The sequence below is a fragment of the Paramisgurnus dabryanus genome, chromosome 16 (assembly GCF_030506205.2).
Source record: "Paramisgurnus dabryanus chromosome 16, PD_genome_1.1, whole genome shotgun sequence".
Classification (NCBI taxonomy): domain Eukaryota; kingdom Metazoa; phylum Chordata; class Actinopteri; order Cypriniformes; family Cobitidae; genus Paramisgurnus; species Paramisgurnus dabryanus.
The window spans coordinates 18,803,045-18,829,524 of record NC_133352.1 but is presented as its reverse complement, the minus strand read 5'-3'; the positions used below and the strand labels follow the sequence as shown (position 1 = coordinate 18,829,524).

At 35.8% G+C, this 26,480-nt stretch overlaps 2 protein-coding genes across 8 annotated transcripts in view; one reads left to right on the top strand and one right to left on the bottom strand.

Annotated features, from left to right (window-relative positions):
- The window catches only part of mtmr7a (myotubularin related protein 7a), a 10,441-nt gene extending 3,258 nt beyond the window's left edge, over positions 1-7,183 (bottom strand). Inside the window, exons 1-7 of one of the 2 annotated variants that reach the window (XM_065271775.2) lie at positions 6,808-7,183; positions 5,952-6,074; positions 4,137-4,299; positions 3,709-3,866; positions 3,404-3,532; positions 2,436-2,570; positions 2,194-2,326 (exon numbers count right to left, since the gene is read on the bottom strand). In XM_065271775.2, the coding sequence (XP_065127847.1) occupies positions 2,194-2,326; positions 2,436-2,570; positions 3,404-3,532; positions 3,709-3,866; positions 4,137-4,299; positions 5,952-6,074; positions 6,808-6,834 (868 nt within the window). In that variant the 5' untranslated portion in view covers positions 6,835-7,183. The remainder of the gene's footprint in view (positions 1-2,193; positions 2,327-2,435; positions 2,571-3,403; positions 3,533-3,708; positions 3,867-4,136; positions 4,300-5,951; positions 6,075-6,807) is intronic. The other variant, XM_065271774.2, reaches the window with a different exon arrangement.
- slc7a2 (solute carrier family 7 member 2) lies at positions 3,410-26,480 on the top strand. Of its 6 annotated transcripts, none has more exons than XM_073812164.1 (14): positions 3,411-3,517; positions 8,696-8,768; positions 9,353-11,284; positions 13,190-13,564; positions 13,732-13,887; positions 14,005-14,170; positions 14,253-14,389; positions 14,839-15,061; positions 17,317-17,456; positions 20,126-20,228; positions 21,968-22,167; positions 22,283-22,449; positions 22,868-22,976; positions 23,188-26,480. In XM_073812164.1, the coding sequence occupies exons 4-14, from the start codon at positions 13,195-13,197 to the stop codon at positions 23,340-23,342; spliced, it is 1,926 nt and encodes a 641-aa protein (XP_073668265.1). In that variant the 5' UTR covers positions 3,411-3,517; positions 8,696-8,768; positions 9,353-11,284; positions 13,190-13,194; the 3' UTR covers positions 23,343-26,480. The 6 variants fall into 6 exon arrangements, with proteins under 6 accessions (XP_073668267.1, XP_073668265.1, XP_073668266.1 ...); XM_073812165.1 differs by lacking the exon at positions 3,411-3,517 and adding an exon at positions 7,773-7,895 and having other exon boundaries at positions 9,353-11,131; XM_073812163.1 differs by lacking the exon at positions 3,411-3,517 and adding an exon at positions 7,774-7,895.

Genomic DNA, 26,480 nt, shown 5'->3' with positions numbered 1-26,480 from the left:
TACTGGGTTGATACTTTTCACATTAGGTAGGTTGATAGAAGCACTCGGGACCCAATTGACCTATTGCTAAGCCCCCTTAGTAACACTTCGACTCTGACAAACAAAAGGTTGTTAGCGGTTTTACAATGGGAGCTGTCAGTTTGAAACAGGATGTTTTTGATATATTTTGGACACAGAAGGACCACCTCTCATCGAGGAGCATTCACCTGGGACTTAAATATGACACAAATGGATATTAATATAAAGATTTTATGGGACACAAGATTAATTTGAGGTTTACATATCACTATGCAAGCGGATGAAGCCTAATGCTACGATCGTCACGATTGCAGATGACATCGCACAAACTATCTTACATTATCTAACTTACTAGAGGCGAGGCTGTTTTAGTACAAAATGATTACGATTAATTAAGTTTAGGTGAAAATAGCACAGATAAAAGCACTGTTCCTTCGACTTGTAGATATAATATATAGATCCTTGTTGATCTGGACATTACGTGGCATTTTACTTGTCTTGCTTGTGTTTAGAAAATAGAATAAAATACATTTTATTGACCATCCTCCGATAAGTACCCCAGGCACATTATTTTACAGGCACATTTTGGCAGCATAAACACAATACAATCGATGTAAGCTTATGATGGTACAATGCTTTTCTATGGCGCTGAAATCCGCAGTGCAACTGATACTAAACTGTCATTGGCTCATCTGCGTTCGAAGGGTGGGGCTTAGCGATAGGTCAGTTATAAAAAAATAGTCATTATAGCTTTTCATTATATGTCCCCTTTAATGTAATAAATTACACCTGTAGTGTGGTTACTCTGCTAGGACACTTGAAGGAAACGGTCTTCATACATTCACTATGGGACTGGTTAGAATAGTTCCAAACATGAGAAGTTACTTATGAGAAAAGCTCTTGATTTGTTTCCTATGCAATGACATATTTTTTAAGTGCCCAAATATTTTTGAGGTCACTGTGATCTTTTGGAGACAGTGATGAAAAGCAGACTACACTGAGTATTTACAGCAGTGAACTGATATGAGTAATATATTTATAAATCTAGTTTGAACGCTACACATGACCTCTTCTTTAAAGTAGTCAATATTTAGTTTGGCTTTGCAAAGGAAAGTTGCTAAATAATATCTAAAACAAAAGCGTCTCTTTATTTAAAGCCCGGCTGATACATTTCCTGTCTTTTTAAGGGGTCACAAATATTATGCTTCGTGACAGTTTCGTCTGAAGCCTCATTAATTATTATGACAAGAAACAAAATAGTATTTCTATAAGTAGCATTTACAGTTTCCTTTCAAACCAACACAAACATTTACTGTTGATACTGTAAACTTTGATATGTAAACAGTTCAAAATGTGATAAGAGAGTATTTAGGGGCTGTGAAGTCCTACAGTATGAGAACGGTCCAGATGAGAGTCAATATCAAACCCAGTCGCACTTAGTGTCTGAAGCAAACTTCACTAGTCAACATTTGAAGTGGATCAAAACAAATAAAAAAATCTAATACAATTTTTGAACAATATGCGTTCTTGGACAACTTTGATGAACTTTCTGGATCCACTTCAACAGTATTCTAGGAAGAGTCATTCGTGCTGTGATCTCTAAGGATTCAATCAGATTACTCCATAGGGTTTTCTGGGTCAAAATGCAATCACACCCAGTACCAACACAGGACAATATCATTCTCACGCCCTCTTTTTCTCAACAGGGGGACGGGTACCCGAATGTTAAGTAAATAGAAATAAAAATAAGAGCCAGATGGATTCAAAGAACCCCATTTGCTTTGCCAAGAAACCCCCCGTTGTACAATTTAGGGCTTCATGCAAAGTATCTTTATTTTAGTCTATAAAACACTAAGTGGTCCCAAGTCCTGCTATTTCAAATAGGACTATGGGAAAATCCTGCCTGTGAAAACCAGGCGTCTCATAATCATAAATGATAATCTCATAAATGATTATGAGATTATGAGCATCAAAGTTTAATTACAACCATTAATTTCAGTATGATTTCAATCAAAATAGCTAGGTTTTTATGGACACAACAAGCATCACCACAATTATGTATAAAGTGGTGCTATATAGTGCTTCAATCTGGCTAACACAAATAAAATTGAACCATAAAATGTGTTATGGTGCCACAAATTGCTTAATAAGATAAAGACAAAAGTGAGACAATACCATCTATCAGTTTCTGCTGACTGTTCCTCATCACATGGATGTTTTCAATGCCGATGAACTGGAATTTAATGTTGCAGTAGTTATCTTCATTTTCATAGCCTTTGCCTGCAGCTCGGTTTGCCATAGCGTTTAGCTGGAAATGCATGTTAAAAAGTCACGTAACTACATAATAAACAAGTTATATTTTTTACAGGTATGTGTAGATTACTGGCTCTTCATATACTAATATTGAATGGACTGACCTTGGGTCTAGTATCCACAACATACATGAATCTGCTGCCTGGATTAGACTTCATAATGGCCTGCAGCATCTGTTCGTCCTCCATGCAGCGAGCACTGAAGCCAGAGAGAGGCTGACTGCTCCGACATATCGTGGCCTGAAAACAGACAATAAAAGAGTTAATAGGTGTACTGCAGCAAAAATGCAAAACTCAAAGGGAAATCATCAAACAATCTCAGAGTCGTTCCAAGCCTGATCTTTCAATACTCAATCAAAAACAGATCACACTGTCCCTATTCAGTGGAATAGATTAAATTTCATGAGAATTTGGCCCTGGCCACATAAAAGCCAAGTTTTTTATTATTACATTTTTAGACACTGTTCTGATCATGTTTGAGGTTAACTAGGCATGAAAAGAGGGAGATATTAAACTAAAACTGACCCTTTTGGGTCCCACCATCGTTAACCTTACGTGGAAGGCCCCCATAAGTTTCTCCATGTGGTTTGAATTCACTTGTCCAAAGTAAACATAAAGGCTCCTAGGGGAACATTTGACCTCGTTGAAATGAATGTCTTTTACCAGAGAATCAAACCCACAAGAGTGCAGAAAAGAGCTTGACCTAGCATTTTCACATTTCCATTATTGCTGTAATTCATAATGCAGGCACATGCTGTACGGCAGATTCAAATGTACTGTTAAATTTTTTTATTGAGTTACTTTTATAAGAGTTAAGGCAGAGCCAATCCAAATCAATGCCAAAGAAGTCAAATCAGACTAAGAGCTAAAAAAGGCTTTTTATATAAATAAATAATAATAATAAAAAAGATTCCCAAGAACACAATGTTCCTGAGCGCTGTCTTTCCTCCTCTGTCTGATGACAAAATATTTGGCAGACAGGGAGATGAAGGACAGGACAAAATTCTCCACAGCCTCATTAAAAGTGGCAGATGAGTACGGGGACTACATGGAGAATGTGAAACAACACTCACTTGGTTTTCCTTGCAGTAGTAGGACAACGTGGGAAATCGACCTCTGCTACGAAACTTTGAACTCCCCACAATGACAGGCAGAGTGACAGACTGGGGCACCAACAAGTCAGCTGGGTAACTATCACACACCTGTGTCACAAGATGAATATAAATAAAATACTTAGGGTCAGTTTTTTATCAGTTTATTACTCAAAATAAATGGATATTTTTACATTCATTTATGTATTATTTAAATGCTCTACAATCGTAAAGAGGCTCTATCCATGCAGCTGAGGTAAATGTAGGCATTTGGGGTAAGTACTAACTCTGTACTCTCGGTTGATGGGAGTATTGTGCCACAGTTTATTTGGAAGTCCCATTCGACTGTACTCTGCTTTCAGATCTATAAACTCCCATGAGCACCTCCGTTCAGCTTGATCAACATTGGGTTCGAAAGAGAAACAATACAACTCCTCATATTTTTCTGTAAGACAAAAGAAAACATGACAACAATGCACTGGCAATCATGTACACAAAGAACTGTTTAACCACTTCATAATTTTACATGTGATACTAAACACAGAAGTAAAAATAATTTGCAGCCCGCAGGTGTCATCTTTACCAGTAACATTATGATGTGGATAATTTTTTTTTCATTTATTGCAGATTTTTATATTTTATTATTACTAAGATCATTTAGTTGTGTTTGAAAGTGATATGTATAAGGAGTTTATTATCTTAATAATAAGCCCACCTGGTCTGGAGAGACGTGAGAGTGAAATGTAGATATCATTGCAGTCGCTCTCTTGAGGAATCATCAATTGTATGACCTGAAAGTTCTTGCAGTGGATTAATAAGGCATTCCAACTCTCAGCTGTCTTCTGTTTTATTACATTATAAACTAAACTGTGAAGAATCTGCAATCGAAACAAAAACATAATACCATAGCATACATGTACTACAGCTTAGAGCAATTGTTCTCCAATGTTCTCATTTTACAGAATTTGCTACTTCCAAATAAAGCCTAAATATGTTAGTTTTTAGAAAATTTTGTAAAAAGATTTCATTAAGTATTTTAGAATAGACATTTTCAATTAAGAGGAAAATATGGTCTGTGGTTAACATTATTAAAAAAACACTTAAAGGTGCCGTTTATCGTGATCCCATTTTTCAAACTTTAGTTAGTGTAATCTAGTAATGTTGCTGTTAGAGTATAAATAATACCTGCGAAAAGTTCAATGTCTAGCAATATATTTTCTTTCGCATTTTTAGGACTACAAAGAATGGCTGGCTTGAATTGCAGCCTAGGGTTGTGCCGAAAGTATTGTCAGACATATGGCCAATAGCAGGTTTTCATGGTATGATGGTTGATGATAGCTATTTTATTATCATCATAGTTTCACATTAACATGTGCATTGCTTGCTTTTCCTCGCATGAGATGGTTTAGGGGTTTGATTCCACGGATTCCTTTTGACTAAGCCGCTAGGGCTGGGCAGTATGACGGTATATTCCGTTACCGTGAAATAAAATGTCAGATGTAACAGATTTTTCTATTTCATCTATACGCAGAATGTAAATAAGTGGCTAACTTTGCACTCCCTCATGTTATACTGAGTGTGACGGAGAAATATCTAAAATAATGAAAGTTATTTTTGTAATCTCGCTCTCTATGTGCTCATGCAGCAGGTCTCTCGCGTGAGGTCTCTTGTGTGAGGTCCCTCGCGTGAGTTGTGAAGTTTTCTGATTTTTGTTAAAATGCTAAATTTAAGCAAGCTTAGACAAAACTTTAAAACAGACTCCATGGTTTAACTAATTTAAAAATAAGATTCTGTCTATCAAGACTTGCTATCTTCTAGGCCTTTTTACTTTAACACAACTATAACTTGCCCATATTTTAAAACTGTGGTGAACATTTAGGTAAAAACTATAGTGAGTGGCAAATGTCTGCACATTTTTATATTCCAAAAACAAGATAAACTGAAAAACATGTATATTGTGAAATATACTGTTACCGTAAAATAAAACGACTCATTCCGTGAAATGGATTTTTGGTCATACCGCCCACCCCTAACCTCCGCCCATGGGGACGTGGCCTTTTGGGCTTCCATGGAAAAGAGGAAGAGTTGCGTTAGTAGACTGCCGTCAAAACGCTGTTATTTTCATCCCTGAGTCAAATCCCCTTTTTTGGCCTTTGCTAAGGACAGCTTTCTTACTTCATAAAACTTCATAAAACAAGAAAAACATCAGCCCGTTTTGAGACAGTGAAAACGGCGCTGTAGAGATAACTAAATTGTGTGAAAAATACTGCGTTTTGTACACACAAAACATGAACATGTTATATTGCGCATCGTAACACAATCAAACCTTCGAAAACACATCTAAATGGCACCTTTAAGGGCTACAGCGGTTGCCCAATTTGTAAAGCACAAATTGTAGTCATAGTTGTAGTCCTTTTGTAGCAACTTATAAGCAAGTAACATTTAAATAATTTAAAGTCAATTTCCTAAACCCTTTTTTAATTACAGTGAATCAATATCATCAAAGCTGATTTATATACCAAGCACTTACCCACAGCTCATTTCTGACATCAGATCCTTTACCTACAAAGATGGTGTGTGTAGCTGTCAGGTACAGGGTGCCCGCTTGAGTTCTGCGAGAGAAGCTTCTGTCCACCAGACGGACATTTTCAATCTAAAAAAACCCCAAGATAATTAGACACGCTGTATTAGGGATGTGCTATTAAGAACTATACTTAACTCTTTTAAGAAACTTGTATGAAACAGAGGCTAGATTTTCAGCTGTGGCATACATATGTTTTACCCACATGAAAAATCACTATAGTATTTCTTACTATAGTAATATAAATAATTTTAGTAGACATTACTGTAGTATATTTTTAAGGTAAAACTAGTATTCTGTACTACAATATATGAGGTTAGAAACTCATCATATCTCAGCCAAGTTTGTGTTAAACACTGTTATATACTATAAAACTAATTTTAATGTTTATTGTCTATTGTTATGTCTGTATACTGTAGCATACATTAAACGAGTAGCAAATGCTATAATGTAGTGAACTGGAGTGAACACTAAATGGTAGCCTACAGTATTTTTCATGTGGGGCCCTGGCATCTTGTGGTCTGAAGTTTTAATACAGGTTGAGTCATCTTGGCACACAGCCAAGACTCAAAAACAAAATTCAAATTATTTCTTTTAATATATTAAAAAATCGGTCAAATCACTGTTACATATTTCTTCCCTTGCATGATGACTGATGCTACAATAAAGAATCAATACGTTAACGACTCAGTCATATGGAACATTACATAAAGCTGTCAGAGACATGACTCTCAGATAAATGGCAACAAAATATATTTGATTTGAGGAACTCTTATATTATTGGATGGATGCTGGACAGATTTACCTTTGGCATTGTGATGTGCTCCATCATCTCTAACCACACCTTTGACGAGTGCAGCTTATCAACAGTGTACAGCTGTAACTCTCAGTATCATTGTGTTAATTTAAAAAAGATATAAATATTTTAAGCCTACGATAAAACGCGGATCTGCTCTGAATCCTGGTTATTACGGATACATGTAACTCCACCCGACGTTAGTAGCGATCCATCCTATCCTATGATCCTATCTTGTGCTGCCTCCCTGTGTCGTCGCTGCAGGGTCCTAAAGGCGACAAGGTTACGCTGCATATTACGAATAAGAAAAACATATCATATCGGTATTGTTTTTTTACTTTCATTTACAAAGTATGAATCGTATGAAGTATTAGTATGAATATATAAAATCTATAATGGTAAGATTCAGATTCATTAAATGTTTTGTTTAACAAGGCTGACATTATTTATTTAATAATGGTTAGTCTGCAGGTCTTGATGCTGATGATGTCTTTTTGTGCTTTTAAAACGTTGATATATGTAGACCAGTAAAGATATGATTACTTGTATTTAAAAGCTGGATTGACAAACACAGCCCACATTTTTTTTATCTTAACCTGTTTTCCTCCTGTTGAATCTCAGTAGGCTACTGTAAAAAATATGCATCATTTTTTGTCAAATCAACATATATTCTTATGTTACAAAACATAATAAAAAATGTAAGTTAAACGATTTTAACATTGTCAACTTTTCACAAAACAAAAATTTAAAATAGTAGGTTGAAATGACTTGCAAAACCAAGTTGTTTTTACTTCATGCTGCATTTTTTTTACAGTGTATTTCCGATAAAAGTTTGCAGGTTTTCTATCAGTTTACCTTCTATTATTTTTAATGGACCTATCTCTGTCTCCATTCAACCATCCTTTCCTCTGTACAAAACACATATTGACACTACTGTGACGTAATATGAAACTTTGAACCTGTTAATCAGTGAACCTTTTTTTTAGGCGGTTGAGTTGACCAAATACAGCTTTGGTCAATATACACAACATAAATGCTAAAATTTTGACTTCAGTCATCTTATTTATACCATTTGATTTTGCTACCAGCAGTGTTGGGTAAGTTTAAAAAAAGTTATAAATTTCTAGTTACTAATTACATCTTCAATCATTTAATTAGATTACTGTACATATTACTCTCTCCGAAAAGTATTTAATTACTTATTTCTAATTACTTTCTAAATTCTATTTAGTAAATTATACAAAGATAGGCTTGAAACTGTTCGAATGATCATATAAAGTACATAAATTATTCTGGTCACACTTTTTAAGCTCCAGTTCTTACTATTAACTAACTTTTAACTACTTTTGCCTCAGTATAGTCCTACTTACTGCTTATTAATACTTAGTAAAGTAGATGTTAAGTTTAAGGATGTTTAGGAATTGGTTAGGATTAAGGATGTAGAATAAGGTTTTGCAGAATCAGGCATTAATATGTGCTTTTTAACCTAGACTTTACATTTTGATGTTAAATCCACTATTGTATTATATATAATTGTTCTACAGTCCATACACAGTATTTAATTCAATTACATCAGAAGTAAATTGTAAAATTAGAGTAATCCCTTACTTTACTTTTTCAAGGAAAAAGTGATTCAATTACAGTAACTAATTACTTTAATTAAATTAGTGTTGCATTACGAGTGTATACATTTGAGAGTTTTGTTTTCCTTGAGATAACTTGAGATATGTGTATATTGACATAAAATATGTCATGAATTATACGTAATTGTATCTTGCAAAATCTGACACCTGCTACATTTCATTTTGTATTCAGCCTAAAAACATCTGTGCTTCAGCAAATCATTTCTGTCATTCCCTATACAGTATGATTATGCTTCAGTTTTTTGTAATTTCAGGTGGATACTGCTCACAATTTACCTCAGGAGAAACCTGGGATAAAGTGCTTTATTCAGGAACCCAATGTTAAAGGTAGGTTTGTGGTCTCCAATTTAGATTTTCTATCCGCTTTTGGGTTATTTTGGATTAGATGAAGTAAAAATAAAAAAACATACATTATTTTAACAAGTTGAGAAAGAAATCATAATTTTAGGAACCTTTCACTAAACGTTTCTTTTTGTAACAAAAATGATTCTTACATGCTTTGCTGCAAAAAATCCCTTATAGCCCATATATATTTTAAGAGGGTAATCTAGAGAAACTTTGCGGCAATATCTGACAAAATTGTCAAACTTAAGGGGATTTAGCAAATCAAGCTGTTTTGTAATAAAGAGAGCATTACATAGATCTTGGACTATGCACACAGGTGGTCCTTTTAGCCTTCACAGTGGTATTCAATATAAAAAAGATTTGTTTAATTAGACAGGTTATGCTCTTTGCTTTGGATCCTGGGGTAGTACTCACTCTCTTTATGCTTTTACTGAGTGTTATGAGACCAGATTAAAATAAATAAAAAAGATACAATGTTGTCATATACCTCTGTACTCAGTGATTTAATGCTCACCTGGAGTGCTATATACCTAATGATGTAAATTTTATTAATACCATCCTTCCAGATATTTAGTTTTGACAGTCGAAACAGGACCAATAAAGGCTTTAAATCTTCCAGAAGTCTGCATGTTTCAGTGTCATAAAGGATCTACATAGACATGTCATTCACATAATTTGCGTTATTAATTATAAAACAGTAACAGGTAAGTTAACTGGACTCTTCAGGATTGTGCCACTGCCAGCTGGTGGTGCGTCATCAAAACAAAAGCAAGCAAAAGGTGAGGTTTATTGCATAAGAGTTATTTGTTTTTAAAGATAAAGTGAGGCCAGCTCGTTTTCGTGCAGCTGCATTTATTTTGTAACGCTGAAATTGCATGGGAATTAAATTGACTTGAGTAATTCTTCATATTGCATCCCTGCTCAGCTGATGCTTATTTGCCAAGTAGATCTTTTTGCAACCATCAGCTTGTATTTTACCACCACTAATAATTTACTTGAACATAGCAGTGGCGTATAAAACAGTCAGTCTGTTGACACTGGAACTAATATTTGCCACCAATGTGCATGAGTGCATAACATTGCCTCTTAAATCCAATGAATCAAGTTATGTCAACCTTTTCTGTAACGCAAAAAGTCTGTCTTACTCATTTTGGGAAAAATAAAGTTTGGGCATTGAAGTTTCTTCCCACAAAGGCTCCTTCTTGTATTCTCTCTGGCTGCTGTGTAGGACTACATTGGCAACAGCTGCACTTTGGACTTGATTTTATGCCCAAAAACAGATCTAGGTTTTAGACCAGCAATGCAAGCCAGTTTATTCACATGTGTCTACTGAGTACATTTTTGTATACGCAATTCCCAAACTGTTTAAGTGAAACGGATCCACACTTTACATCATTTCAGTGTTTTTTTTATTCTGTTCACACATCAAATGTTGTTTCGAAAGGTCCTTTTAGTACAAACTTGTGTTAAAACATGTCTGCCGTTTGATCTCCAGTTTCTTTAGATTGATGTCAGATCTGTCTTAACCTGAACGTGTGCCAGCACTGGCGAATGCAGTGACCAACATTCTCCGAATTTCTGTAAAGCAGTCTGTTCTTCTGTTGCCCTGGATAATGTATGAATGCTTGCAGTAGTGACTTTTACCTACCCATCTATTATGGGTGACATTTACTTGCTCGGTTGTGTGCAAGATAGATGACACAGAATGGACTTGATGAGATACTGGGTTACAAATTTAACTGTGATTTGAATATAACAGGGACCTATTGACCTCGATATGCCTGTGCTCAAGGGCTTATATATGCCGAATGATAATCCATTAATGTCCCTAACCTGTGATATCTTTTCATGTTTCTTTGTCAAATCAGCATTCATGCTTTTAGGGCCTCTATTTCACACAGCACTGGGCAAACAGATCTGTCTTAATGTTTGTCAGTTGCCTAACCATTTATCAGCGATCGGTAAGTGCACTGGCAGCTGGGACATTTCGGTCATGTGTGTGTGTTTAAAAGCACGCTCAAAAAGAAAATGCATGCACTAAAATGGTTCTTTTTGTTTATTAACACACGCACACACACATGCACACACATTTTAGACCGTTTTGTATTTCTAAACCCAGTGACCTGGTCGAATAGGCATTTTAGGGCATTTGAACATTGTACCTTCCCTCTCTTCCTCTTTGGGGTTGTAGCACAGCAGCCCCAGCTGTCCTCACGGGGGCAGGACGTGTTAAGACAAACCCGGACTGAGTGCAGAAGAGAGTAAAAGTAGTACAGCTAGGGGCTGAGATGTCATTTGAGCTCCAGGAAAGGAAGGGGCAAACTTGAGACAGGACTGTGAGCTCGGTGAGCTTTTTAAAGAAATCAACGGAGATCCTTGACAGGGGTGTGCTCGTGGGTGCATGTGTGAGTGTACGGGTGCCTACGTGTGTTTGGGTGAAACTGTCAGAACTTACTTTCACTAAAGTGATTCATCTGCTGCCGGTCTGTCATCAGGTGGTAAGTTTTGGAGATACAATATTTTTTGAGGATTTGAATAATTCACATATGCACTATACATAAATTCTTACATGCTGAAAATAACTAATATAGATTAACATAGGTTAATAATATAGATTTAGAACTATTTAACATGCACATTATTGTAATGTAATGACAGACAGCAGTGTATTTACTCATTGCATTAGGAATTAATGTGTTTTACTAGCCTACTGTATATGAAATAGACTGTGTTGTAACTATGCTTCAGAGTTGCATGTCAAGTTATGCATGATAAAAACTGAGCAGCCCAGAGGCTACAGCTCAAAGGTAGAGAGTCATGCATGCTAACTTTCTCAGAAATCTGACAGGTTGTAAGTAGATGCATTGTAATGTTAATGCACAGTTATTTGGTTTAATAAATCAGAGCATCCAAAATTTAAAAAAAAATATCTATTTAATTTGGAGCAGTACTAATACAATGGAGTAATTTTATGGGTGCTTTTTAGGAAAGCGTTGGTCTACAACACAAGTGCACTAAATGGCACACTGCCAAAAAGAACATACTGTATATGGCTCTTTAAAGAGACAGTGCTTTTTATTATACAGTTTAACTTAATGGCGCTCAAATACCACTATAAGAATTTGTGACATTAAATCAGAGGGATAATATTAATTTGTCTATTTATATCAGCATTAAATAAGCTTTGTATAATCCTACTGCTGAACGTAAGTGGGGAATCCTTATTATGGATTTGTACTTCATTGATGTTTGCTAAAGTAAACCGCAATCGTAACTCTTTTTAATTCCAAGAATTAGTGTCTTAACCTATAAACCTTGTGCCAAGTACATGTCAAAATGAAACGTAAAGTTTTATCTTGCTGTTATGTAATATTGCCGAGGGCTTTTGCAGTATTCTTTAAGTGCAATACTTAAACATGCTTAAACTGGAGTCAAGTGAGAACAAAAGCCAAAGATATTATAAAATAATACAGTGGTTCTTCATAATCATTCTGCATGCAACAGCTCTAATTTGATGCTCGATACTATCAGGTATTTCAGTACATTTAGCATTTTGTGTACTTCCAAATGTAGTTTACTCTTAAAAATAAAGGTGCTTCATGAATCTTTTTTTTTTGCAATATGGGTTCATAAAGAACTTTTAACATCCAAGAACTTTTATGTTTCACAAAAGGTTATTTGTGGTGATAAAGGTCCTTTAGATTTTAAAAAGGAAAGAAGGAAATTGTTGTTTAAGAGTTTGATCTAATGGTTCTTAAAGAACCAAATTATTTTACGGCATCCCTGTTAGGAACCTTTAAAGCACCTTAATGTTTAGAAGTGTAGTGAGTGTAACTATCTTATATTTTGATTAAATATTTTGACTAATCATTGACTAGATTATTTGTAGTTATAGATCTAATCAAAGCTTAAAATGAATGTTTTTTTCTGTCGGCCAGTTTGGCCAGCTAGATGACATTACCTTGATGAGATATTTAACCTCCTAAGACCTGGTGTGTCCACATACGTGGACATCAAATTTTTTGTTGTTCACACCATAATACTTAGTTCTGTGTAACTGGAACCTGTTGTACACAAACGTGAACAATTACACTGCTTCCTGTTCAAAGAAATTTTTTTTGTTATTAAATTTATCTGTTGTTCCTAACCCCAAATTGCTGAAAGAAATCTGAAAAAAAGACAAACCAAAGCTCGGGTCTAAGGAGGTTTCAGGAGCAACATTAGAAAATTACATTAAGTTAGCAAAAAACATGAGACATATTGACCACGCACCACTTGCCAGATACAGCAAGTGACATTTTTTCATAAAAAATGCAGCAGGATCAACAACAATGCACAATAATACAAACAAAAATATGTGTGCTTTGTTTATTTTTTTAAAAACATAACTATCTGGACTACAGGAAGAATGTTGGAAAATTGCCTAACGTTCGGCCGCTCCCTTGTGAGGAGGAAAATTGTGAACGAAGACAGTCTGGAGGAGTCCAAGCTGTGTCGTTGCCTCTCCACTGTTGATCTCATTGCCCTTGGGGTAGGAAGTACACTGGGAGCTGGGGTCTATGTGCTCGCTGGTGAGGTGGCCAAAGGCAACTCTGGCCCCAGTATCGTGGTGTCCTTCCTCATCGCTGCTCTGGCATCTGTGATGGCCGGCCTTTGCTATGCAGAGTTTGGTGCCCGTGTACCAAAGACAGGCTCGGCCTATCTGTACAGTTATGTGACTGTAGGGGAGCTCTGGGCCTTCATTACAGGATGGAATCTCATTCTGTCATATGTAATAGGTAATCATTTATTGATATAGGTAATCATTATTAATCACTAAAGATTGGTAGTTGATACAGTAAGTTACTTATATATACTTAAATATATAAAGTGGACTATCGAAATTAAGTGTTACCATCATTTACAAGATATTGTTCTAATATAAACTTATATTTTATTGGGACAGGGACATCTAGTGTGGCCCGTGCCTGGAGTGGGACGTTTGATGAGCTCATAGGGGGCCACATTGAGGAGTTCTGCAAAACATACTTCAAAATGAGTTTTCCCGGCCTTGCTGAGTACCCTGATTTCTTTGCAGTCTGCCTGATCTTACTCTTATCAGGTAAGTATCAAAATCTGTCAGTAAGATTGTAACACTAAAAATGACAAGCAAATTGAAAAATCAAGGTGGTATTGACTTCAATTCAATGTGCAACAATAGCTGTCATTTGTTTTACAGGTCTTCTCTCCTTTGGCGTGAAAGAGTCGGCTTGGGTCAACAAAATCTTCACAGCTGTAAACGTGCTCGTGCTAATATTTGTCATTATCTCTGGATTCGTCAAAGGAGACTCAGACAATTGGAATCTATCAGAGGAATCAATCATAAATTTCACCATTGTCACAAGGTGAGGCTTTCATCGTGGTGTGTGATAAAAATGTCTGCTGATAATCAGATGAATTTATATCCAAGATATTGTATCATTACAGGAATCTTTCATACACAGCTAATGTTACCAGTGATTATGGTGCGGGGGGGTTTTTACCTTATGGTTTTGGTGGGACTCTGGCAGGTGCAGCCACATGCTTTTATGCCTTTGTAGGATTTGACTGCATTGCAACCACAGGTATTCAAACATACATTATACTATTGAAATATCTATACACAAACTCTTTTACTAAAAAATTTAAACATTAATTTATATAACTGTATAAATTCTGTTACAATTTACTCACGATGTTGTTACAAACCGTTATGATTTTAGGTGAAATTCATAATGTACCAATCCTCTTGTGCCACTCAAAGCCATCACAGTGAAATGTATTTAAGGCAAAGTGCAGTACAGTAGCTATAAAAACACTCAAACTGAGAAAAATGCTCCTTACACTAACAAGTCAAACATGTTACTGCAGTTTTGACACGCTCGCTTCTCTAAAAGGGAGGAAACTTTGTCACAAAACAGATGTCACAAAGCACATTTCAAGCTTTAACTAAATGTTGGCCAAATGTGTAGTAACTGCACTTTGCAGAATAAATGTATTTTATTTGATATACATCATTTCTTATTTTAATCAGGTGAAGAGGTGAAAAACCCCCAGAGGGCGATTCCCATTGGTATTGTGGTCTCCCTGCTGGTCTGTTTCCTCGCCTACTTTGGTGTCTCTGCGGCTCTCACCCTCATGATGCCCTATTACCTGTTGGATGAGAAGAGTCCTCTGCCTGTGGCTTTTCAATATGTAGGCTGGGAACCTGCAAAATATGTTGTGGCTGGTGGTTCACTTTGCGCTCTGTCAACCAGGTAAACAATCTTTTTTGCTCGGCTGGTCAATAGCAAAATTAAAGTATAATCATTCTGTCTTGTTAATTTATAGATATTTTACGTTTGGGTTTGTGGTGGACAGATTCTTATGCTTGCTACTGTATGCATCTCTAATGACTTGATACTTTGTTTAAAAGGGAGATGTGTATTTAAATATATTTTCAAGTTTGTACGGGCTCTCTTTATGCTGGGGACACACCTAACAAACTGCTAAAACATTCTTAGATTGTAATCAACACACATAAGGAGTGTTTCGTGCATAAATTATTTTTATCTGTGATTAAACAAAGACTGAGCACAACTGTAAAAGACATGATTAGTTATTATGATGAAATTACAATTATAATCATTAGGTGTGTCCCCAGCTTTAGAAAAAATTCTTTGTGGCATGTGTGTTTTTTCCTGGTGAATGAAATCAGTGAAGCAATAGTGTGACATTAGTGCCAAAAATAATTGTTAAGATCATAAATCTTACTTACTTGCATCATAATATGAATCTAATAAAATATACTGCATATCACAGGTTGTTCTTGTGCAATATTCACAGGAAAAAATGATGTATCTGTGCATCTGGTCCCATTTGCTTCATTTTAATGTGCTGTATACCACGCTTATTACAGATTTTTTGAAGTCAACATGAAACCTGTGCACAAAATTGATCATATTGTTAAATATTCCCAACCAAAGCAGGATATCAGAAAACTGAAATGGCTTCCCCCTTGAAATTGGAAGTAGACACAAGGAGAAATTTTGTTTCTGACTTATGCACACTGTAAAAAGTAAAAAGTTGGATCAACTTAAAAAAAAAATCTTCAATTGGTAACGCTTAAAAAATTAAGTTAATTCAACTTAAATTTTTTAACCTAAAGTGAAACTAAAGTGAAAATTCAAGTTTAACATATTTTTTAAGTGCTTTTAAGTATCAAAAAAATGTGATTTAAAATCTCCAAAAGAAGATATTTGCGTTTCACTTTTTAAAAAAAATGCATCATGAAGTTAAAACAACTTGGCTTTGCAAGTCAATTTAACCTACTATTTTAAGTTTTGACCTGTGATAAATCGACATAACTTATAATTGTCTAAAGTAGTGATGTGAGCGGTTGGCCACATCCAATGAAATAAATGGGCCTCTATGGCCCTCTGCTTGTCAAATGAATTATTTCCTAAACTTTAATTCTTTTGTGTATTTTTCTAACCAGCAGATGGCCAAATTCAACACATAACATCTAGATCAATATCTGAAAACTAATTTAGATCATAATTTATGTATTGAATATTTTTATATTTTACATGCAAGCTAATGTTGTAGTAAAGAAATTTACAAGTAAACAGATACAAAAGTACTTCATATCTGACAAAACACTATACAATGTATAGGTAACACTTTACAAAAAGGTTTATTAGTTAACATTAGTTAATGTATTACCTAACATGAACAAACCATGAGCAATACATTTGTTACAGTATTTACTAATCTTAGTTAATGTAAGTTAATATAAATAAAGCTTTTAATTGTTTGTTCATGTTAGTTCACAGTGCATTAACTAACCTTAACAAGATTTTAATCAAATATTAGTAATTGTTGAATTTAACATTAACTAAGTTTAATAAATGCTTTATAAGTGCAGTTCATTATTAGTTCATGTTAACTAATGTAGTTAACTAATGTTAACTAATGAACCTTATTGTAAAGTGTAACCAATGTATATATAGGAAGCAAACAACAACAACTAAAAGATATATTATTTGTATCATTAAACATGTATATTTTTTTGTAATCACTCTATCAATTTCTGGGGTCATTTTGACCCCCACGGACCCTTAATGGAAACAGGAAAATCGCGGCTTATAACGGTTAAGAGCATTACACTCTTAAAAATAAAGGTGCTTAAAGGTTTCTTTACAGCGATGGCACAGAAAAACGATTCAGTCAAAGGTTCTTAAAATAAACATTTCTTTCATACTTTTTTATAATGTAAAGAACCTTTTTACACATCAAATAACATAAAACAGAAATGTTCTTCAGATCTTAAAGGCTCTTTTTGGACCCATTCAGCCAAAAGTGGTTCTTCTATGTTATTGTTAAGCTCATTTATTTTTAAGAGTGTAGCACTGCATCATGTTGACTTTAAAAAACAAGAGAAGTGTGTTGTTTGTGAAGTGTATGGGATCAGATTTGAAGCATGTAATTAATTGACCTGTTGCTTCTGCTGATGTCTTTGCTTTACATGTAGTCTGCTGGGATCCATTTTCCCAATGCCGCGTGTAATCTATGCTATGGCACAGGATGGGGTGCTTTTCAAAGTGTTAGCCCAAATCAGTCCTAAGACGATGACCCCACTTATTGCCACAATGTCTTCTGGTGTAGTTGCAGGTGAGAGTTGGCGGCATTGTTAGCGTGCAACCTGCCAGTGTGTACCACCAGGCAAATGTGAAAAAGAATGCAATCTAAAATTATCACAAGGCATTTCTCTCTATTGGAACATACACAAATCTAACGATCTCTTAAAGGAATAGTTCAAGCAAAAATACATTTTTGTTTTCATTCCGACATTTTTTACTCACCAGTTTACATCACTTTTACATCATGCATCTGGCAGATATTTTAATCTAAAGTAACTCGCAGTGTATTTATCATAGACATGTTTTTGTCAGTATGGGGATGACCTCAAATGACCTTTGCGAGCCTGCTAGCACAATGCTCTACTCACTCTCAAACCTGTATGATAGATGGTGTTTGGTGTCAGTAACATCAAATACTTTCAAACTGTCAGAAGTGTATATAAAACGTATATATTTCCAAACCTGTAGAGAAAAATATTATGTACATTTTTTTTTCTTTTTTTTTGAGCTTATCTGCCCCACTCCCCATGTGCTTTTATTATATGGGTTGGTTTGTTAGTATAGGAACTTAAGAAAACTCATGTGTAAAACAAATTGTAATATTTTTTCTTTAAATTTAAATAAGTACAATCTAAAAAAATGTAAACAAGTTGTCACTGGGACGGCTCTAATATGTACAATTTTGGTACATATTTTTAAAAAGGTATTGCCCCCGTAACAACTTTTGTACCTTCTTGTACCTTAAAAAATATCTTGATCCCTCAAAAATAATACTAAGTACAGTTACTTAAGTACCTACTGTATTTTACAGCTTTGGGAAAGAGTGCTTTCAAAATGTTTTGACAGAATATTTGGGTGAACTATTCCTTAACTATTAAAAACAATTCAAACACTAGTGAGCCAGCAAAGTGGCTGAACTTGGCTATTGCTTCTTCACACTTGCCGGTGGTGGTTAATATGTTCTTTTCCTTCCAGAGTTCCAGGTGTTTGAACCATGAACCTTTTTTGTCTTTAGCCTGTTGGGTTCCATGTTCCCTCTCCCACGCATACTGTTTGCCATGGCACGAGATGGCATACTGTTCCAATTTCTTTCCAAAGTGAGTAAGCGTCAGTCGCCAGTGGCTGCCACTATGGCAGCGGGCACTACAGCGGGTAAGCTAAGTTTGTGTCAGCGTGGTGGAGGTTCAGTGTGCCTGCTAGACAAAATGTTGATTGCGCTATCACTTGTAATTCGCTTTGGATAAAAATAAATGTAAATGTTTGATGGATGCATGCTGTTGCTGTGGTGGTTGTGCTTAAAATTTTATAATAAAACTCCTTATGTGTATTGCATGCAAAAGCAACATTGTATGTACTGTACAGTGCTCGGGACAGCAACTATAGACCATAGTCACTTTGCTACAGTATATGTTTGTAAAGTCACATGTCAGGTGGAGATGGCTGGTGTACTGACAGCTGTAGGGAGAGATTCTCAGAATCTCAGTGCTGTGGTTATAGATGACTTTGATGCTAGCAGGGGCCTGCATGCTCATGGTGGATGCTTATGGATTCTTAGTACTTCTAAGGAATGAGAAAGCAGAGGGAAATCATAGCCAGGGAAGGGTAAGCGGCTAAAATGGATAAGAAACCCCCTGCACGTTACACATGTAAGGTATACATCTGAAGCGCTTTATGTTTATTAGTGTACATTGCCTCCGTACTGTGAGGGACGCTTGGGCACCTGTGCAGTATAAAACCATGGGCCACATCTGGAGTTCCTTTCATCAGAAGATACAGATGTTATCAAATCATGTGCTGAGAGTAAAGTCATCCTCTAATAAAGGAATTAGTACTGATTGTTAAAAATGCCTGTAATTGTTTTTCATTGTCCTACAGGATACAATATTCTATCATGCAGTATATACAGTTTTCTATGTTAGCTAGTTTCTACATAATCTGATACATTGCAAATATGCAATTCTATCTAATTCTTATTTGTTACATTTTTAGTCAATTTTTATTCAAACTTGATTAATTTATGCAATAAAATGTAAACAAATGGAAAGAAAAGATGTGCATGTACTGTTGGTCCATAATAGCCCCAAAGGTATTTGAATACTTCAGTTTCAGGTAATACATTCCATTCCATACACAAGGCCAAACTACGTGCAGTTTAATAAAACTGTCTTAAACAAAAACATTTTTGCTTTAGTGTTCAAATACGTTTGGGGCTACTGTATGCTAAATATTTCACTCATGCAAACATTTTCTGTATGTGATGTAATTTGTGCTGCCTTATTTTGTCATTTGCATTGGAGTTTTAAGCAAATGGTTCAACTTCAGTGTCTGATGGGCTCTTTATTTGGACTGTATAATGGATTCATGTGAAAAGTGTATCCTTTGTACACATCATGTGATTTCTCAAGTCACAAAATTAACACCACCAGATTATGTGAGGGGATCGTCATCCTTTCCTCCATTAAATAAATTCCAAAAACAGTTTAGTCCTCTCCAATGTATATAAATCCCAATATTTGATCATATAAATATATTTTTTTATATACTTTTCTTTATTTCTTTATTATTTGGTCTTTATCAAGTGCCCTTCAAATATTTGTAATTTTTTTAGCCATTCCACTTTCATTTGATTGTTATGCATGTATTTTTCAATGGCTAAAACGCTGCTTCATGCATGATCAGCTTTTCTTTTCATTCTAACAGCAATCATGGCCTTCCTGTTTGACTTGAAAGCACTGGTGGAGATGATGTCTATTGGAACTTTGCTGGCATATTCTTTAGTAGCTGCCTGTGTTCTTATCCTCAGGTTAGTGAACACAACTTTCCTTGTCAGTGCCATTTCAAATATAGATTTTTTATATTTCTGTAACATGTCACCTATATGTAATTCTCAGAAGTGAATTACATTTGTAACCCACAATTTGCAGCAAAATTTCATTCAGTTTTAGCTTTCTTCTATAACTTCAAAATTCAACCGTAACTTGTTTTTTAAGAATTTAAAATAAATTTTCAATTCAGATTGAGTGTTTTCCTGAATATATGGCAAGCATTCCTGTGTATTATTTTGTGTGTTACTAATCATCTGCCATCTAGTGGTCATGTGTCAACTTTACAACTTTAGCATTGAATGTTTAAAGGTCCGTTCTTCCGGTTTTTTTGAAGCTTTGATTGTGTTTACACAGTATTTTTCACACAATTTACTTATCTCTTTAGCGCTGTTTTCACTGTCCTAAAAACGGGCTGATGTCTTTCCTGTCCTATGAAGTCCCTCCTAAGAAATACGTAACAAGTTCTGATTGTGTAGTTTGTTAAGGGTGTTGTGATTCAACAGCAGCTTAGCTTAGCAGTGCCGTTAGCTTAGCTGGCGACTGACGTATTCCTGTGGGTGGAGTTTAGTCAAAAACTCTTATTTTGGCCCTGTCCCAAATGGCGCACTTCATGTGGACTTTCGGTCTCGTGGGCTTAAATTGCGCGTTCTCGCTTAGTCTACGAGTCCGTAGGGTGTCCCATCTGTCATTTTTACGCTTTGAAGTGTGCTCATCAGCGCCTCCTTTGCCCCCTTGATGCGGTCTTCAGCGAAGCCCGCACTGCAGCAGGCTTCGCGCACTTTACCAACCCAGAAGTCCTTGCGAAAGGGCAATCAGACCAATCAGACGAAGGAAGGGAGGAGTTCACACTGACGGGCAACTTCTCTACCTATTTCCGGTGTGATGCTCGAGTCTGTCCCAAAATACGACTCCGGTGCACCCACGTGGACTCGCATCAAGGGTCCCTAAAGTCTGGACTACATGATGTCATCAAAGTGTGGACTCTGAGGAGGACCACAAGTCCGGAGTGTGCCATTTGGGACAGGGCAATTGACGTCATTCAAACAGGAAGTAGAGAGCTGTAGTCCAAACAGGTGTAAGAAAATATATCGCCGCCTGGCAGTGAACTTTCAGCTTTATTATTCTGCAGGTATTACGGTATTTATGCTCTAAGAGCAACATTACACACTAGCTAAAGTTTGAATAAAGGGATCAGGAATAACGTGATTTAAAGGGATAGTTCACCCAAGGATGAAAACTCTGTCATCATTTATTCATAGCCTGATCTCACAAAATACTTGAAATAGGCACAAATTATTTTTCTCAGTTTTGCGTGGCATTGTCACGTATTTCCACCATTTTACATTCTCGTGCCACGCGTTTCTTTTCCATGTCAGTGGCACGGGCACGTAAAATGGTGGAAATATGTGACAATGCCATGCAAAACTGAGCGAAATAATATGTGACTATTTCATGGAAATTTTTGAGATCAGGTTGTTTATTCACCCCAATGTTGTTCTAAAATAACACAAAAGAAGACTTTGATCAATATATCTTCGAATAAAAACACAACATGAGGTTTCATTTTTGGGTGAAATTAAGTTAAACTTTAGAGTATAAATGATATGATGATCTCATTGCATTTTAATGAGTAAATATAGTTAAAATGCATCATTTTCATGGATAATATTCATTGATTGATCAATTTATATTCTAACAAACACATTTTACATGCCAGATATCAGCCGGATGCTGCGTTTGAGAGGTCCAGAATCAATGAAGAAAAGGAAGCAATGGGTGAATCTGAACTGACTGAATCTGAGTCTCATCTCAACATGTTAAAGGATGGAGAAATAACCCTACACTCGCTGTTCAATCCTCCACAGCTTCCCACAGAACAGACCTCCACAGTGGTCAATGTGTCTGTTATTATTACGGGTACGTACCACAGTAGATCACATTGGCTGACAGAGCTTAATTTTTCAAATGATAAAACCTGACATATTTTCTCAAAATCCATTGTCATTCTAAACTGTGTGTTTTTTCTATGCAGTGCTTATTGTGTGTGTTGTAAGCACGCTTAACACATACTATGGACAAGCCGTTGCTGCCATGGAGCCTTGGGCCCTGGGGGTGTTAGCAGCATCTTTGTTCATCTTCATTTTGTGCATCCTTTTGGTTTACAGACAACCTCAGACGAGAAAGAAAGTTTCTTTTATGGTATGTAAGTTTGCAGATGTATTTATAAAAAAAATGTAATGACCCCTGATGAGTTATAAATCTTATCTTCAGCTGCAAGAATTTGTAACACGAAATTATTCAATAATCAAAAATATTTACATTCTGTACAAATATACCGGACTTAAAAATGTGTGGCATATGTTTGTCTTTAGCTGTAGGTGTATACTGCTCAATACAGCACTGGGTTTTAGAGTAATAGCCTGTATGAAACTGTTTGCCAAGCACTCTGTGTTCTGAAGGGTTGATTGTCTGTTATCCTTATCTGACGTGACAAACAGAGTGATACGACCCGAAAGTGTCTCCATTGATTTGTTTATCTACTTTAGTCCGGTTTAATTCATTAGCGAGCAGAGTGCATTATAGCAGATGTTTGAAGCAAAGTGTATTTTCGCTCCAGGTTCCTCTGTTGCCCTTTTTGCCCATCTTGAGTATATTTGTCAACGTGTATCTCATGGTTCAGCTCAGCGGGGACACATGGATCCGCTTCTCCATCTGGATGGCAATAGGTAAGTGCTAACTGTGAGCAAACACACACGCACACACGCACGCACACACAGAGCTTTAAAGCAATGGATGACTTCTCACTTCTCTCCGCCTTACTATATTTCAGACATTAAAAAATTTAATGATTTGGAAATATTTCAAATAACACCTAGCATCTGAAGCTTACATGGTTTACAATAATTAGATAATTTTTTTAATGTAATAAATCCACAGGTTTCATCATCTATTTTGGTTATGGGATGTGGCATAGTGCTGAACGCCAGAGGCATTTACAAAGCTGCGGTGTGGTGTCAGAGAAAAAGAAACTGACAACAAACAAAGGCATTGAAGACTATCTGATTCAAACAGAGAAGACAAGTCCATGTTAGACTGAAAGAGAGACTTATATTAACAGACTGTTATCCACAGCATTCACCAACCAGCTGACAGACTTCCAGAGCTCTGTGTATACAGCTCTGCCTTTACACTGCCATCATGAACAATATTTTATCACTTTAAACATCTCTCAGTGCTGATGATCTCATACATGCTGTGATTATATCACATTATAAACTCACCTAAAGGATTATTAGGAACACCATACTAATACTGTGTTTGACCCCCTTTCGCCTTCAGGACTGCCTTAATTTTACATGGCATTGATTTAACAAGGTGCTGAAAGCATTTTTTAGAAATGTTGGGCCATATTGATAGGATAGCATCTTGCAGTTGATGGAGATTTGTGGCATGCACATCCAGGGCACGAAGCTCCCGTTCCACCACATCCCAAAGATGCTGTATTGGGTTGAGATCGGGGTGACTGTGGGGGCCATTTTAGTACAGTGAACTCATTGTCATGTTCAAGAAACCAATTTGAAATGATTCGAGCTTTGTGACATGGTGCATTATCCTGGAAGTATGGAAGTATGAAGATGGGTACATGGTGGTCATAAAGGGATGGACATGGGCAGAAACAATGCTCAGGTAGGCCGTGGCATTTAAACAATGCCCAATTGGCACTAAGGGGCCTAAATTGTGGCAAGAAAACATCCCTCACACCATTACACCACCACCATCAGCCTGGAAAGTGGTAACAAGGCATGATGGATCCATGTTCTGACTCTACCATCTGAATGTCTCTACAGAAATCGAGACTCAACCGACCAGGCAACATTTTTCCAGTCTTCAAATGTCCAATTTTGGTGAGCTCGTGCAAATTGTAGCCTCTTTTTCCTATTTGTAGTGGAGATGAGTGGTACCCGGTGGAGTCTTCTCCTGTTGTAGCCCATTCGCCTCAAGGTTGTGCGTGTTGTGGCTTCACAAATGCTTTGCTGCATACCTTGGTTGTAACGAGTGGTTATTTCAGTCAAAGTTGCTCTTCTATCAGCTTAAATCAGTCGGCCTATTCTCTTAGCCTTAACAAGACTTTTTCGCCCACAGGACTGCTGCATACTGGATGTTTTCCCTTTTCTCACCATTCTTTGTAAACCCTAGAAATGGTTGTGCGTGAAAATCCCAGTAACTGACATTCTTTCCCATTCTGACATTCAGTTTGGAGTTCAGGAGATTGTCTTGACCAGGACCACACCCCTAAATGCACCGAAGCAACTGCCATGTGATTGGTTAATTAGGTAATTGCATTAATGAGAAATTGAACAGGTGTTCCTAATAATCCTTTAGGTGAGTGTATAACAACAGGGGTGTAAAAATGTATCATACTATGATCTGACAATAATAAAACTAATACCCAGGGCCACCTCAAAATTAATGGAGACTGCTACCAAATATTAATGGATGGCTCTTCTTAGTTCATCTCATTTGAGATTATATTTCTTTCAAGGATTGTTAGAGAAAATATTTACACCCCTTTAAGACATACCTCTGCATATGAGTTATTTGCAAACGTATTTGGTTGAGAAAGGGAACACATGTTCACAACATATTTTAATTTGCCAAGATGCAAAAATATTATTCCACAGTCAGTACCTAAAAAGTAAAAAAAATATATATATATATATATATATATATGTGACCCTAGATTACAAAACCAGTCTTAAGTCGCATGGGTATATTTGTAGCAATAGCCAACAATACATTGTATGGGTAAAAATTATAAATTTTTCTTATTATGCCAAAAATCATTAGGATATTAAGTAAAGATCATGGTCCATTAAAATATTGTGTAAACTTCCCCTAAATACATAAAAAAATATTTTTGTGAGTTGATGCAGTTGCTAAGGACTTCATTTGGACAACTTCAAAGGCGATTTTCTCAATATCATGACTGGTTTTGTGGTCCAGGGTCACATAGTCCTGGTGTGGGACAAAAACGTGGTAGTCACATAATTCAATAAAGGTGAAACATTAATTAGGTACAGCATTGAAAAGCTACAGTATATATTACAGTACTGTACCGCTGACCACCTAGCTGCACAGCATAGAGTAACTACTGTTAACTATTCTGTTATTTCATTTCAAGTGTTATTAAGTGTTTACTTCTAAGATTTAGTATTAATTCTACTGACTACATCTTATTTTAGGTGCAAAAGATGCTAAGCTGCTCATACAGTATAACAATACTTGTGTTTTCTTATTCTAAAACAGCTTTTTATTTTTACCCTTTACATATTATATGTTTCTAAAGTTTGTGTCATGTCTTAAGGGATATCCTGATGTTTTCGGTATTCACAGGTCAATCTGTTGTTTAACATTAAATGTTTTACATGTTGTCCTATTACCCCTTATTCACTTTATTTAGTTTCATTAACTTAGGTTTTAGAGATTTTTTTGTGAAAAAGTATTCATCTACTTTACATGATTTAAAACTGTTACTAAATAGATTTTGTTTAGGTATTTCTTACTAAGTGATTAATTATTAAGCATCACTTGTCTGATAATGTAATAATGTAATGAATGGACTACATGAACCTCAGAATCTGACAAGGGGTCTCATTCACTAAGCATGCGTACGCACAAATTTGTTCGTGAAATAACAAAAACTTTCATACTAAAATTTCTTCTAAATGTTTGAACAACTTGGACCACACGTACACAATAATCATGAACAAGAAAAAAGAACGCTATAAAATATATCTGTGTTATATATTTTATATATTTTTTTTCTTGTTCATGATTATTGCAAACATGTGGTCTAACTTGTCCTTACGTTTCTCCATACATTTAAAATAAAGGATTTTTTTGTGTGAAAGTTTTTGTTAAATCATAATTTGTTAGTTAAAACATCCGTTCACACATTTTATGAACAAATTTCAAATTACACATGTTTAATGAATGAGACCCAATGTTTCCAAAATATGGCAGTGCTGAAGTTCTGGTCTGAAGATTTTTGAACCGTTGGTCAGGTTTTCTGTACAAACAATTATATATGTTAATATGTTTAAGACAATGAATATTGTCTTATTAAGGCTTTTGTATAGTGCATTTACATTATGTAATGGATATGTTGAGCTATTTTCATTATTGCAAGGTGGTTTGATGTAAAGCAATAAAATATTCCTTTCCCTTTT